Below are 15,655 nucleotides of genomic sequence, written 5' to 3' on the forward strand. Positions count from 1 at the left end.
ACTTACACACACACACACACACACACACACACTCTATCACGAACACGCGTGCTGCAAACCGCAAAATATGTAATGTACTTTGTGTTTTTTTTTTTATTTTTTTTTTTTATTAATTGTATTAACTTCCATTACATTAGATTATTTGCCTACTTGTTAACTCTCTACTGTCCATAACATATGTATATAACCAAGAAGCGCAACTCAGGGTCCCAAGACACAAGTATTTCACTTAGTTTGGGATCCACTGTCGTACTTTAATTGTAAAACATAAAATGGACAAATAAATTTATTTCATTTCATTTCATTTCATTTCATTTCATTTCATATATTTCTAGATTGATGTTTGCAATATTTTTTATGTATTTACTTACTACTAGCTTTCCACCCGCAACTTCGCCCGCGCAGTCAAAGAAAAACCCGCATAGTTCCCGTTCCCGTGGAATTTCCGGGATAAAACCTTTCCTATTTCCCGGGGTAAAAAGTAGCCTTTGTCCTTTCTCGGGTATCAAAATATCTCTATACCAAATTTCATGCAAATTGGTTTAATAGTTAAGGCGTGATTGAGTAACAGACATACAGACAGAGTAACTTTCGCATTTACAATATTAAGAATGGATTGGTTTGGCTAATCTGTAATATAAAAATGAATCGCAAAATGTGTTGGTAAGCGCATAACTCGAGAACAACTGAACCGATTTCGTTAATTCTTTTTTTATTACATTTCTTGAAGTACGAGAATGGTTCTTTTGGAGAGAAAACGTAAAAATGTACCACGGGCGAAGCCGGGGCGGACCGCTAGTTAATAAATAAATTAATATCATATACAATTATTAAGATAATTTTCTTTACAATAATCATTTGCCATTCAAACGAATCGTAAGATATAATTAGGTCTTCACATTGAATGAAAAGTAGCTCTGATTGAATTACCAACGTAATCTAGACCTACAATAGTTTACAAACGTTCTAATCCACAAGATATCAAACATATCACATTTATATTACGAAACAGGGTATCGATTTTCATTTCTTCATATATAAAATGAGGAGATTTTGTCTTTTAATCACACTCGTCTTCTGTTCAATTGTGAGAACACATCAATAAACAATCAACATGGTTTACAAGGTAATTTGTTAATTTAATTATTCAAATTATATATGTATATTTACAAAATAATCACAAAAAATAAAACTTAGAAATGAGAAATTGCAGCCTAAAAAATCTTGCATCTTTACTTGCATCTTTACATCTTTATTTATTTTTCAATATATTTATGAATATTAATATTACCAATATTATCATTCATCATCAATCTTTGATCAAAATTTTATTTATTGAATGAATTTCTTTTTAATTTTTGCCCTTAAATATTAATATGAATTATTTTTTTCCTTCAGCAAATTTTAATCCCTAGCAACGTTCAATTAAATCGATTCTGAAGTAAAAAAGTAAATAAATAAGTATAATCGCGGATTTACCGACGACAGTAAATGGATAAATTTGTCATCGCCTCAATTTTATTTTAACCTTGTCCGGTCTTTGAACTGAGATCGAGGTTTAAGTCATTTTTGTATATTTTTTCTTGTTTACTTTTTGCTCTGGGCTATTCTAGAGACATCAGTTTATTCAAGATCAAGATTAGTTTCGCAAGTAGTAAAAACTTACAATGGGAATGAATGAAACGATATATTTAATTTAATTTAATGTAAAACGCACTTCCGCATTTAATAATAAGGTTTTTATTTTTCTTTTATAAAATTATCACCAGGAGAAGCTAAGTTCTATAGTTATTTTAAAGAACTTATATTAACTTCTATTGAGATCTCAACTATTTCTAAACATATCGTCCTTTCATCATCATCATCATCATCATTAGCCCATATACGTTCCCACTGCTGGGACATGGGCCTCCTAGGGTACAGGTATCGTCCTTTACTAACATAAAAATAACTTATTTCGTTTATTGTCCACAGCTAATCATCTTCTCCGCCCTCTTCATGTCCGCCATGTGCTCGTTCCTGCACCCAGCGCCCATCCCGATCTTTCTTGAAACTTACCAAGAGCCACCGAAGCCATACGACTTCTCTTACGAGGTGAACGACCCCCACACTGGTGACGTTAAATCCCAACAAGAGAGCAAGCGTGGTGATACAGTCCTCGGCCAATACTCGGTCATCCAGCCCGATGGAATCAGAAGAACTGTTGACTACCAGGCCAATGATTTAACTGGTTTCTTAGCAACCGTCAACAACCAAAGGCCACAGGTGAACCAGCGCCAAGAACAGTACCAGGAAGAATCTACTCGCCCAACTACCGCCAGCTCTGGAAGCAACGATGGCCAAGCCAGCCAAGGATGGCCAAGCCCCAGCTCAACCCCGCCAACTATTTCTTTCTCCTCTGTTCTTCACCCCTACCAAAACAACTTGTGGCTGTAAATGATTGAAGACGATGTGCATCTGACCTCGCAAAATGTACCTGTTATTATTATATAAATATATTGTGGCACTCGTAGTTTAAAATGTTTTTTATTCCGAATAATAATAATACCTACCCTAAAAAAATGTTTAAAAAAAATATGCAGATGCAAGGAACGAATTGCAATACAAATAACTACATGAATGTAATATCAGATTGGTATAATAATTCTCCACATATCTTTTAAATAAAAATATTAAAGCCTTCAATAATTTTTTAATAATAAAATATATCATATATCAAAATGCAAGTAGTATTTTTTATAAAATTCATAATAAGGTAAACGCAGGTATTAACGACCCCTCTAAGGCAATTTCAAAATCAACCATATTTTTTAAGTATACTGGTTCTTCTAAAGATTTATAATTTCATTTTATATGCTAGTGTTATGTATAAAAAATGTATTTATTGAAGCAAATACATTCTAATAAAGGATTATCTTGTAAAAAATAATTTACAATGTGACTTAGTCGATTGTTGCTATTACCGACCCATAAAAACGGCTGTGAAGCTATTAACGATTTTTATGCAGCTATTCCCGATCGTATGTGAGAGGAAGCCTTTTTCCAGCAATGGAATGTATAGAAGCTAGTGATGATGATGATTACCGATCTTAATAAAATGAAATAAAAATGCAAATATATTCGTATTTTTTTATTGTAGTTATTTTTAATAAAACAAATGAGTACTTTTTAGTAATGAACTAAATAATTATAAACTTTTAAATTAATCAACATAATACTATTAATATATGTACATATATTAAATTAAGGATTTCAAACTCTAGGATATTTCGTTATGCTATTTGATTGATTGCTTCGGCGAGTTGTGTTTTACTGAATACTTTCCGCCGCTTTCGTGGCTCCATATTTCTGGAAAAAATATACCTAATTATATGTTTTATGTTAATTTAACCTAAAAAAAATATAACGTTTAATAGGCACCTATTATGTCATAAAAGTAATAAAAATATATTTGCACGCTCAATTACGAGCGGAATGTTTAAGGATCAATATTATCTGTATATACAAACATCTTTATTCTACATTCTGCAAATAAAGCAATTTGAATTTGAATTTGTAGATGAGAAACTAAACAATCTATATTCGATCGGTAATAGCTTCCTATAGTTGCTATTGCCGACCCACATGGGTCGGTATTAAAGTATGTAAGTATAAACCTAAATTGTATTACCGACTCATAAAAAAATGGTTATTTTAATTCATTTGACCATCAGACTATAAAATAGATTATAATTGATTAATGTCATACAAAATATGAACAAATGCATATTGTTTAAACAAAAAAAAAACAATGATTTACTACTGTAACTATTCGATAGGGATCCTCGAAAATATCATAACTTTGTATAAATTGACAACGCTAAAAGACACAACACTAGACAAAAAAGTTTAGTCGCTAATAGATTTTTATGAAGACTCATAGCTTAGATTTAAACTGGTCCATAAAACCACTTGTGTTAGTGTGATATAATAACATAAAAGAAAATAAAACAAAAAGTTACGTTGCTGCCATTACCGACTTACGGGTCGTTGATACCTGCCACGACTTAAACTGGTGAAGCTAACACCGTCCCATTTTAATTTTAAGTTTTATCGTTTCAAATTACCTCTTATTAATAAAATGTTGTAAGAAATGAAAAGTTGACACTTAAATGCATTGACATTTAGTAATATAAATTAAAGTATAGATGTCATTTGTTTGTAAATGTCTTAAAAAGATACTCACAGTACTTACCCGAAGGAACAACGGAACAGTACAACACGTCCTGCTTCCACGCTACCCCGCAGCAACTTACGCATTTTAACTCTTTTTTGCTCAGTTACTCACTCTAACGTTAAAGTATACGATGCTCAATTAATACATTCGTGTATAACTTTGCCTACCTATAGCTAGAATAGTTCTGGAAACGTTTAAATTTCGAATTACTTTTATAGGTCGGTAATACCTTCAGATTTTCGATGGGTCGTTGATAGCTGCGTTTACCCTATTACATATTATCCAACCTTAATAGTAGGCCCGTGTCCTTGCAGTGAGAACAAATATACACTGATGTTGATGATGTTACCGAAACACATCAATCATATTATCAACGGCGTTGTACCACAAACATGTTTAATGCTAATAATAATTGAACTTTTACACGATATTTACCTCATCGCCTAACGAACCGTGCAACAATTGACGCGAGCGCCTTACAGTTTTTTCACAAAATCCCTTTGATCGCATTATCTCAGATCGTGGACGACAAATGAGCCGGAATGTCCAAGATAAAACAATAGGTTAAAATAACTTACTGGTTAATAGATTTACATTGTTTTACAAATCACTCGACATTATCGTAACAGCTTATATGCAGATTTTTCTAAACATCTCTGCGCCTATATTATGTGATCGTACTTCTCATAATAATCACAATATTAGCTCTTTTTATATCTAGAAAGATTAACTTCTTTCTATCAGTGTCCTCCGAAAATAGAACTCTATTGAAGTGAAAACTTCTTTAGCAGCGTTGGGTATAAAATCTTAAACTCGCGTCAGGACATGTGGCCTGATCGAAAAAGCGTAAGACGGACGGAATAAATAAATAAAAAATATCAAACATGCTGAACGTTAATAATCAAGTTTTCACTTCTGCCGGCACTCCCGGAGTGCAACCCGTCTTTTTTTCCTATACGAACGTTTAATAGAAGACACATTTAAAAAATATATTAAAATTCTAGATTATATTATTATATTATAATTCTATTCTAATAAATTATTATTATTATGCAACATGGATGAATGTTTTAAAAGTAGGCACTCATGCTATTAAGCCAATTTAGCATATAAAATAGTGCTTTATAATGGCCAAGTGTCCTAAAAATTTCATTATTTCATAAGTTATTCATTAGGTAAGCCAACTAAAGTGGGCTCAGACCACCTTTCATTTACAAAGGTAAAGTTTTATGCAAATCAGGGCAGGAACATTTATGCAATGGGCGCCTACTTACAAAGTTTTGACATTCAGATTACCTAATTTTCTCAATCTTCCGTGTAAATATAATTTAGAAGAAGAATTAGATTTAAACCCAAAAAAATATAAAATAACAAAAAAGCTTACATGTAGTAGCTTATTGTGATTTTACAGAACAAAGCTGTTCCTTAATGATGCTAATCAGTTCTAACAAACATTTCATTGTTCTTTATGAGAAAATAGAATAATCAATCAACGTTACTTTAGGAAATATAGTCACAAAGCATCGGTTTACATTCCATCGCTTACTAAATAGTTTTCCAGTTTAATGACAGTTAGGTACAATGTTGAAATATTTAGCATGTCCTGTGAATTCAAATAGCATGTCCACATCTTAACTGTCCATAGAATAGTCAACATTTAATTTTATCGGATATCACGTACCTAGCCCGTTTAACCTAGAAATTTGATCCCTAATCTAATCTCAAAACTTTGTTAGAGCACTTAAAAGACACTGGTCTGTAGAGATAATTTGCGAGTGTAATATTGGCAAAACTACGCCAGCTTCATGCCCCATTAAGAAGCTTAATAACCAATTTTATTTTAAACGCATACTTGCTTTTTTACGTCTACATAAATAAGCCCAAGTGTTGGGAATTGTAATTTAGTTCAACCGCATTAAAATGACTCTAATTCACGAACACCACGCGTTTATATATCGTTTTACGTTTTGTTATTTCACTTTTACTGGCAATAAACTATGATCAAGGGCGTAGGGCTTGTTAAGTAGCAAGGTACTGATAAACAATATGCACTGAGACATTTTTATAAAGTGCATCGGCCCAATGAACTTGACTTTTATTAATTTCCTGCATTTCTTCAAACTGGTCCATCTGGATCTGGGCTGATAATATTTGGATGATATAAAAGGGTAGTGCAGCTTGCTGAAGACATCATTCAGGACTCATCCACGTAGTCACAACCTCTCCAATAATCTTCAAAATGGTTGCGAAGGTAAGAAATAAGCACCCGAATTATTTTTAAAACTATTGTTTCTACAATTTAATTAATTGATCAGCATTTACATACAATCTCCATTTATATTAAAATGCAAATCTTCAAATTTCTGCTTAGCTTTGTCAAATATTTATAGTACCTTATACCTATAGAACATCATCTGACTTCACCAATTATTTTGTTTACAGTGCGTGTTCCTTTTCGCCCTGTTGGCCGCCGCCAGCGCCGCTGATTTCTCCAGCTTCTCTTACGGAGTAGCAGACCCTTACACTGGTGACTTCAAGCACCAGTTCGAGACCCGCGCTGGTGACCGGGTGCAGGGACAATACGGTCTTTTGGAATCCGACGGCACCCAGCGGACGGTCGACTACACCGCTGGCGCTGAGGGCTTCAACGCTCTTGTACGGAAAGACCCTGCTTTTATCGCTGCCCCTATTGCCCCAATTGCCCCTCTGCCCCTCTCAATTCCCACTTACCCCTACGCTTACAGGTTCGGACCCTACGCCTACGCCGCTCCCTTCGCGTACAACCGCATCCACTAAGTCATCACACCGAATAATTTTAGGTCCAAATTCTCATTTGCTCAAACCAGTCCGTCTGTATTATTGTAAATAATGTAAATAAATTACCGATATTATGTCCGTCTATTTATTTGTTTTATTTTACGTCAATATTAATTTACGAAATCTCTTTATTTTTACAAATAATAGACTTGATTGATAGAAAATTAAGCCTATCCTATATTTTTCTTTTAATAAGGTACATATTATTTAACAAAAAATATCTATACAACGCGTAATCTTTAACAAAAGTTACCTACCTAGAAATACATCCAGTAAAAGAAGATTTAAAAATAATATAGATCTTATTTGGCTCTATATCTATTGTTGTATTATATTTATAGCATGAAAGATCTATAATTTAATTTGTTAACACATTGTTTATTTATTTTATAATAATAAAGTACGGTGTATACTGTTTAAACTTTAACTTCATGTTAAATCATAATGCGATGTTTAAAGCTCGCTCGTTCTAAGCAATCATATTTCACATTAATCGACGATAACATAAACCAATAAACCACGTATGTAACAAATCATTGTTATTGATATTGTTTCCTATAAATTATCAATACTAATGTCTGTACAATATCCGCGGCCAAGCCGTGGTCCGGTTAGTTCCGCATAGCAAATAATTGTGCCTGACGAAATTGAACTCTAAAAAACATTCACTTCGCTTGACCTAGAGCGTAGACCTGTCATTTATTTCCTATTAATAGCACCAAATGATTGTTCAGGACCCGTATAAAAGCCCAACACAGCCAGGACTTAGCATTCACAGTCCACTGTGCAGTTAAACAAACACCTCAAAATGGCAGCTAAGGTGGGTTGGGTTTAAGTGAATTTTGTCGATTAGAAAGTGATTGTTCGGTTTAAGCATTGTTGCTCTAACGTGTTTTGTTTTTGTTAACAGTTCTTCGTCCTCGCCGTCTTAGTAGCTGCTGCCCAGGGCAGCGCTATCCATGGAGACTACACAAGCTTCTCCTATGGAGTGTCTGACCCCCACACCGGTGATGTCAAGAGCCAGCACGAGACCCGTGTCGGCGACAACGTGGTCGGCCAATACTCCCTCTTGGAGTCTGATGGCACCCGCCGTACCGTAGACTACGCCGCTGACGCTCACTCTGGATTCAACGCTGTCGTCCGCAAAGACCCAGCCCTGATCGGTCACGTTGCCCATGCTCCCGCTGTTGTCGCCGTTCCCGTGGCCCACGCCGCTCCCGCCGCGTACGCCGCATACGCCCCAGCGGCTTACGCTGCCCGTGTTGCCCCAGTAGCCGTCGCTCACGCCGCCCCCGTGGCTGTTGCAGGCCCATCCGTGTCCTACTCCGCTCACTCTACCTCAGTGGCTCATGGAGGAGTCGTCGCTCACGCCGCTCCCCTCGCCTACGCCGCTGGTCCCCTCGCTCACGGCGCCGCTTACGCCGCTCCCCTCGCTCACGGCTACGGAGCTGCCTATGCCGCCCCCCTGGCCCATGGATACGGCGCTCACGGCCTTGGCGCTCACGGACTCGGCTTACATTACTAAACACTGACCTAGGAACTAATTTATGTAACTACGTATTTAATAATTCTGACGATATGTTATGAATGAAACTGCTGTGATGTGAAATAAATGTGTAAAGTTTTATTGTGTACATAATGCTTGTGTTTCCTTGTAACATTTACACCAATTAAAACGTTATTTCTTAATAATATATAGATAGAAATTAGAATAAACATGTAGGTTATACCTATTTGAAATACGTATAGTTTAGTTATATTTTTTGTAGTAGACATATCTACGACTTATGAAATGCCATTTCAATATCTAACCGCATTATTTAAAGTTCAAATATAAGCTCAAATTTTAAAACTTTCAAACATCAAGTCCACTAAAAAATTTGCTCACGTAAAGTATATTACCTACTAAAGAATATAGTTCAAGTTGTTAGCAAACAGTATTGTGAAAGCAGACAAAGCATTTTGAAGTACTTATCTATATATATAAAACTCAAAGGTGACTGATATAGTGATCTATCAACGCACAGCCCAAACCACTGGACGTATCGGGCTGAAATTTGGCATGCAGGTAGATGTCATAACGTAGGCGTCCCCTAAGAAAGGATTTCCCGAAATTCTTGCGGGAACGGGGAAAAACGGGGATGCACGTACAAAGTCGTGGGCGGAAGCTAGTAATATTATATAAGCCAATAAAAGCTTGTACCTATTATAGTAATTCCAGACGATCTCTTACTATAATATGTCTTATATTCCCATTCTACGCAAAAATCACTCAATTCATTTGTAATTATAGACATCTTTACTAATTTCTACAAAGCTGAAAAGTTATTTGTTTGTTTCTTTATTCGATTCCATTCGAACGCGCTAATGAATTACTGGACCTTTAAAAAAAATATTTCACCGTTTGTTATGTGCGTGAATCTTGATTGTTAAAGGCGATATTAGTACCATGGGCGAAGCCAGGCCGTACCTCTAGTTTATATTATGGATTTCTAGAACTTTTGAAAAGCTATTTTTCCCCGACACCGAAATTTGTATGAAGAAAAGCTTTCGTACAATTCCGTTGAGAGAAATCATGGAAGAAAAGCTAGTATTCACGATGTTGAGGCTTGCAATTGAAAATTGTTGACATTATCATTATTGCTGAGAGATACTTTATGCTTATGCAGTTCTGTTGAATGTACTGCCATTAAAACCGCCTCTGTTTGTACTTAATGAAGAACATGTTCCCACGCTATATTCTACTAAGCACACGCTATACTATAAAGCATATAATATTATGTAGGTAGTATTCACTTTATAAAAGTTATTGGAGAATACAATTTTACTCCAATTTAGTTTTCTTTTATATGGTTATTTTTTTGATTGCAGAGAACTACAAAACAACCAATAGGACTGATAGGTTACATTTAAATAAAGTTTCCTGTTTATACCTGTATCACTTTACTAAAATACCTAATATTAAAAAAATTACGCTTATCCTCATGAAATTGTTGTATTGTCATCGATCCTTGATAAGTATTCAAAGTTTTAATCAAATCTTAAATATTTAATGGTCAAATCGTGTCGATAGGAGTCGGTTACATACAAACATACAGGTGAAGCTAATAAAACTACTTAAAACTTTGGAAAAGTAGTCAAAGTGCCGCTTCACTACTAAACACATAGAGGTACTATAAAACAAAGTCGGTTTCTCTGTCCCTATGTCCTTTTGTATGCTTAAATCTTTGAAACTACGCAACGGATTTTGATGCGGTTTTTTTAATAGATAGAGTGATTCAAGAGTAAGGTTTTTATGTATAATTTATTAGGTTTTAGACAAAGCGGGCGAAGCCGCAGGCGGTTAGCTAGTTGATAATAATCGTATACAATCATAATTATATATCAAATCACAATGCAATAATATAAAATCGTGGTACTACCTGCTCTATGAATCATTGAAATTCACCTCAAATAAATTACCCATTATAAATCAATTGGGTTACCTTTCATAAAACTTAAAACAAGTACCTAACATAGATTTTTTAAAGCTTCGTTAAATTTATTGATTAAAAAATAATTTTAATAAATTAGCTTTGGAGAATTGGTTGTAATGACCATTCAATATTAAATGTGTGAGACTGTTTATTTTTTTTAATTGAAAAAAAAAATAATTTCTACAAAAATCTTTTCACCAACGCAACGTTAAAAGTTGTTGACATTGAATTTATATTTTTTGGTTTTTATGGCATTCAAATGCTTTATAAATATAAATTTATAAAGAATAGAAAAAATTCGATCACGTCACGAGTGGCTGAGTTGGTTAGGCATCCGCCCCGGAATGGCGCGAAGGATGCGGGTTCGAGTCCCGCCTCGTGATCGAATTTTTTCTATTCTTTATAAATTTATATTTATAAAGCATTTGAATGCCATAAAAACCAAAAAATATAAATTCAAGAAAAGGTCGTGTTCCATCGTTACAATATTGTATTCACTGAAAAGTGCTTCATATTGGTTGAGATGGTTGTTAAATCATCTCAATAGATGGCGCGCGGTGTGTCCCTTAAGACACATAAAACTGAAAGGATAGAATAAATTCGATTACTCGGGCGGGTCACGAGTGGCTGAGTTGGTTAGGCATCCGCCCCGGAATGGCGCGAAGGATGCGGGTTCGAGTCCCGCCTCGTGATCGAATTTTTTCTATTCTTTATAAATTTATATTTATAAAGCATTTGAATGCCATAAAAACCAAAAAATATAAATTCAAGAAAAGGTCGTGTTCCATCGTTACAATATTGTATTCACTGAAAAGTGCTTCATATTGGTTGAGATGGTTGTTAAATCATCTCAATAGATGGCGCGCGGTGTGTCCCTTAAGACACATAAAACTGAAAGGATAGAATAAATTCGATTACTCGGGCGGGTCACGAGTGGCTGAGTTGGTTAGGCATCCGCCCCGGAATGGCGCGAAGGATGCGGGTTCGAGTCCCGCCTCGTGATCGAATTTTTTCTATTCTTTATAAATTTATATTTATAAAGCATTTGAATGCCATAAAAACCAAAAAATATAAATTCAAGAAAAGGTCGTGTTCCATCGTTACAATATTGTATTCACTGAAAAGTGCTTCATATTGGTTGAGATGGTTGTTAAATCATCTCAATAGATGGCGCGCGGTGTGTCCCTTAAGACACATAAAACTGAAAGGATAGAATAAATTCGATTACTCGGGCGGGTCACGAGTGGCTGAGTTGGTTAGGCATCCGCCCCGGAATGGCGCGAAGGATGCGGGTTCGAGTCCCGCCTCGTGATCGAATTTTTTCTATTCTTTATAAATGTATATTTATAAAGCATTTGAATGCCATAAAAACCAAAAAATATAAATTCAAGAAAAGGTCGTGTTCCATCGTTACAATATTGTATTCACTGAAAAGTGCTTCATATTGGTTGAGATGGTTGTTAAATCATCTCAATAGGTGGCGCGCGGTGTGTCCCTTAAGACACATAAAACTGAAAGGATAGAATAAATTCGATTACTCGGGCGGGTCACGAGTGGCTGAGTTGGTTAGGCATCCGCCCCGGAATGGCGCGAAGGATGCGGGTTCGAGTCCCGCCTCGTGATCGAATTTTTTCTATTCTTTATAAATTTATATTTATAAAGCATTTGAATGCCATAAAAACCAAAAAATATAAATTCAAGAAAAGGTCGTGTTCCATCGTTACAATATTGTATTCACTGAAAAGTGCTTCATATTGGTTGAGATGGTTGTTAAATCATCTCAATAGATGGCGCGCGGTGTGTCCCTTAAGACACATAAAACTGAAAGGATAGAATAAATTCGATTACTCGGGCGGGTCACGAGTGGCTGAGTTGGTTAGGCATCCGCCCCGGAATGGCGCGAAGGATGCGGGTTCGAGTCCCGCCTCGTGATCGAATTTTTTCTATTCTTTATAAATTTATATTTATAAAGCATTTGAATGCCATAAAAACCAAAAAATATAAATTCAAGAAAAGGTCGTGTTCCATCGTTACAATATTGTATTCACTGAAAAGTGCTTCATATTGGTTGAGATGGTTGTTAAATCATCTCAATAGATGGCGCGCGGTGTGTCCCTTAAGACACATAAAACTGAAAGGATAGAATAAATTCGATTACTCGGGCGGGTCACGAGTGGCTGAGTTGGTTAGGCATCCGCCCCGGAATGGCGCGAAGGATGCGGGTTCGAGTCCCGCCTCGTGATCGAATTTTTTCTATTCTTTATAAATTTATATTTATAAAGCATTTGAATGCCATAAAAACCAAAAAATATAAATTCAAGAAAAGGTCGTGTTCCATCGTTACAATATTGTATTCACTGAAAAGTGCTTCATATTGGTTGAGATGGTTGTTAAATCATCTCAATAGATGGCGCGCGGTGTGTCCCTTAAGACACATAAAACTGAAAGGATAGAATAAATTCGATTACTCGGGCGGGTCACGAGTGGCTGAGTTGGTTAGGCATCCGCCCCGGAATGGCGCGAAGGATGCGGGTTCGAGTCCCGCCTCGTGATCGAATTTTTTCTATTCTTTATAAATTTATATTTATAAAGCATTTGAATGCCATAAAAACCAAAAAATATAAATTCAAGAAAAGGTCGTGTTCCATCGTTACAATATTGTATTCACTGAAAAGTGCTTCATATTGGTTGAGATGGTTGTTAAATCATCTCAATAGATGGCGCGCGGTGTGTCCCTTAAGACACATAAAACTGAAAGGATAGAATAAATTCGATTACTCGGGCGGGTCACGAGTGGCTGAGTTGGTTAGGCATCCGCCCCGGAATGGCGCGAAGGATGCGGGTTCGAGTCCCGCCTCGTGATCGAATTTTTTCTATTCTTTATAAATTTATATTTATAAAGCATTTGAATGCCATAAAAACCAAAAAATATAAATTCAAGAAAAGGTCGTGTTCCATCGTTACAATATTGTATTCACTGAAAAGTGCTTCATATTGGTTGAGATGGTTGTTAAATCATCTCAATAGATGGCGCGCGGTGTGTCCCTTAAGACACATAAAACTGAAAGGATAGAATAAATTCGATTACTCGGGCGGGTCACGAGTGGCTGAGTTGGTTAGGCATCCGCCCCGGAATGGCGCGAAGGATGCGGGTTCGAGTCCCGCCTCGTGATCGAATTTTTTCTATTCTTTATAAATTTATATTTATAAAGCATTTGAATGCCATAAAAACCAAAAAATATAAATTCAAGAAAAGGTCGTGTTCCATCGTTACAATATTGTATTCACTGAAAAGTGCTTCATATTGGTTGAGATGGTTGTTAAATCATCTCAATAGATGGCGCGCGGTGTGTCCCTTAAGACACATAAAACTGAAAGGATAGAATAAATTCGATTACTCGGGCGGGTCACGAGTGGCTGAGTTGGTTAGGCATCCGCCCCGGAATGGCGCGAAGGATGCGGGTTCGAGTCCCGCCTCGTGATCGAATTTTTTCTATTCTTTATAAATTTATATTTATAAAGCATTTGAATGCCATAAAAACCAAAAAATATAAATTCAAGAAAAGGTCGTGTTCCATCGTTACAATATTGTATTCACTGAAAAGTGCTTCATATTGGTTGAGATGGTTGTTAAATCATCTCAATAGATGGCGCGCGGTGTGTTCCTTAAGACACATAAAACTGAAAGGATAGAATAAATTCGATTACTCGGGCGGGTCACGAGTGGCTGAGTTGGTTAGGCATCCGCCCCGGAATGGCGCGAAGGATGCGGGTTCGAGTCCCGCCTCGTGATCGAATTTTTTCTATTCTTTATAAATTTATATTTATAAAGCATTTGAATGCCATAAAAACCAAAAAATATAAATTCAAGAAAAGGTCGTGTTCCATCGTTACAATATTGTATTCACTGAAAAGTGCTTCATATTGGTTGAGATGGTTGTTAAATCATCTCAATAGATGGCGCGCGGTGTGTCCCTTAAGACACATAAAACTGAAAGGATAGAATAAATTCGATTACTCGGGCGGGTCACGAGTGGCTGAGTTGGTTAGGCATCCGCCCCGGAATGGCGCGAAGGATGCGGGTTCGAGTCCCGCCTCGTGATCGAATTTTTTCTATTCTTTATAAATTTATATTTATAAAGCATTTGAATGCCATAAAAACCAAAAAATATAAATTCAAGAAAAGGTCGTGTTCCATCGTTACAATATTGTATTCACTGAAAAGTGCTTCATATTGGTTGAGATGGTTGTTAAATCATCTCAATAGATGGCGCGCGGTGTGTCCCTTAAGACACATAAAACTGAAAGGATAGAATAAATTCGATTACTCGGGCGGGTCACGAGTGGCTGAGTTGGTTAGGCATCCGCCCCGGAATGGCGCGAAGGATGCGGGTTCGAGTCCCGCCTCGTGATCGAATTTTTTCTATTCTTTATAAATTTATAAATTTATAGTTGTTGACGTTATTAAAAGCTATACAGGGTGTCCCACTATCGGTTTACTAAGCGTGAAGAGACTTGTACTCTTGCAAACACTGATCACATAAAAAATACTGAAACAACAAAATTACGCCAAAATTTTTTTGCTAAATTTTTCCTTCATATTCATGTTTTCTTCTCTAGCTTCGCGCAGCCGGCATATAACGCCTCTCTAATGTGAGCATTTTGTCTATGAAAATATGATATTAAACGATAGCTCACGTTGGGGGTGGCAAAGTTGGGCGGGTTGCTTGCTATGGGTGTACACAAAGAGTTTTAAGAATTCATCTATATGAAAAAAAATGCATCTGGAATTTTATAAGTATTTTTTACGTACTCAGCGTGTGGAAAACTAGAATAGGAAATCATTTTTCCGAGTAACCTGAGATTTTTTGTTTTGTATTATTTGCTCGATTAATTTCGGCTTAAAAATTCTCATACACCATCGTGATAAAAACCAATTATATTATTATACATTAGTCGCGGAACTAATAGGTAATACGCAAACATTCAATCATGAGCGTCCTTCATACAAAGTTCACGAATACTTTTACCAATTAATCACAGTATATGATTTAAATAATTTTTAAATCAATGACATCTTTTATTGTTTTATAATTGGTACAGGCGTTTTGTTTGTTGATTTTTTTATAATTCAATAAAAATAAAT

At 35.9% G+C, this 15,655-nt stretch overlaps 2 protein-coding genes across 2 annotated transcripts; both read left to right on the forward strand.

The window, feature by feature from the left end:
- The first annotated feature begins 1,039 nt into the window (after positions 1-1,039).
- Positions 1,040-8,672, forward strand: LOC123706024. The gene is made up of 6 exons (XM_045655149.1): positions 1,040-1,126; positions 1,975-2,432; positions 5,381-5,435; positions 6,659-6,871; positions 7,824-7,853; positions 7,944-8,672. The coding sequence occupies exons 1-6, from the start codon at positions 1,115-1,117 to the stop codon at positions 8,556-8,558; spliced, it is 1,383 nt and encodes a 460-aa protein (XP_045511105.1). The 5' UTR covers positions 1,040-1,114; the 3' UTR covers positions 8,559-8,672.
- On the forward strand, positions 6,300-7,117 carry LOC123705835 (larval/pupal rigid cuticle protein 66-like). The gene is made up of 2 exons (XM_045654876.1): positions 6,300-6,467; positions 6,659-7,117. Exons 1-2 carry the CDS (start codon positions 6,456-6,458, stop codon positions 7,010-7,012), a joined length of 366 nt encoding a protein of 121 aa, XP_045510832.1. The 5' UTR covers positions 6,300-6,455; the 3' UTR covers positions 7,013-7,117.
- Positions 8,673-15,655: the final 6,983 nt, after the last annotated feature.

This window comes from Colias croceus, chromosome 3 (assembly GCF_905220415.1).
Source record: "Colias croceus chromosome 3, ilColCroc2.1".
Taxonomy (NCBI): Eukaryota; Metazoa; Arthropoda; class Insecta; order Lepidoptera; family Pieridae; genus Colias; species Colias croceus.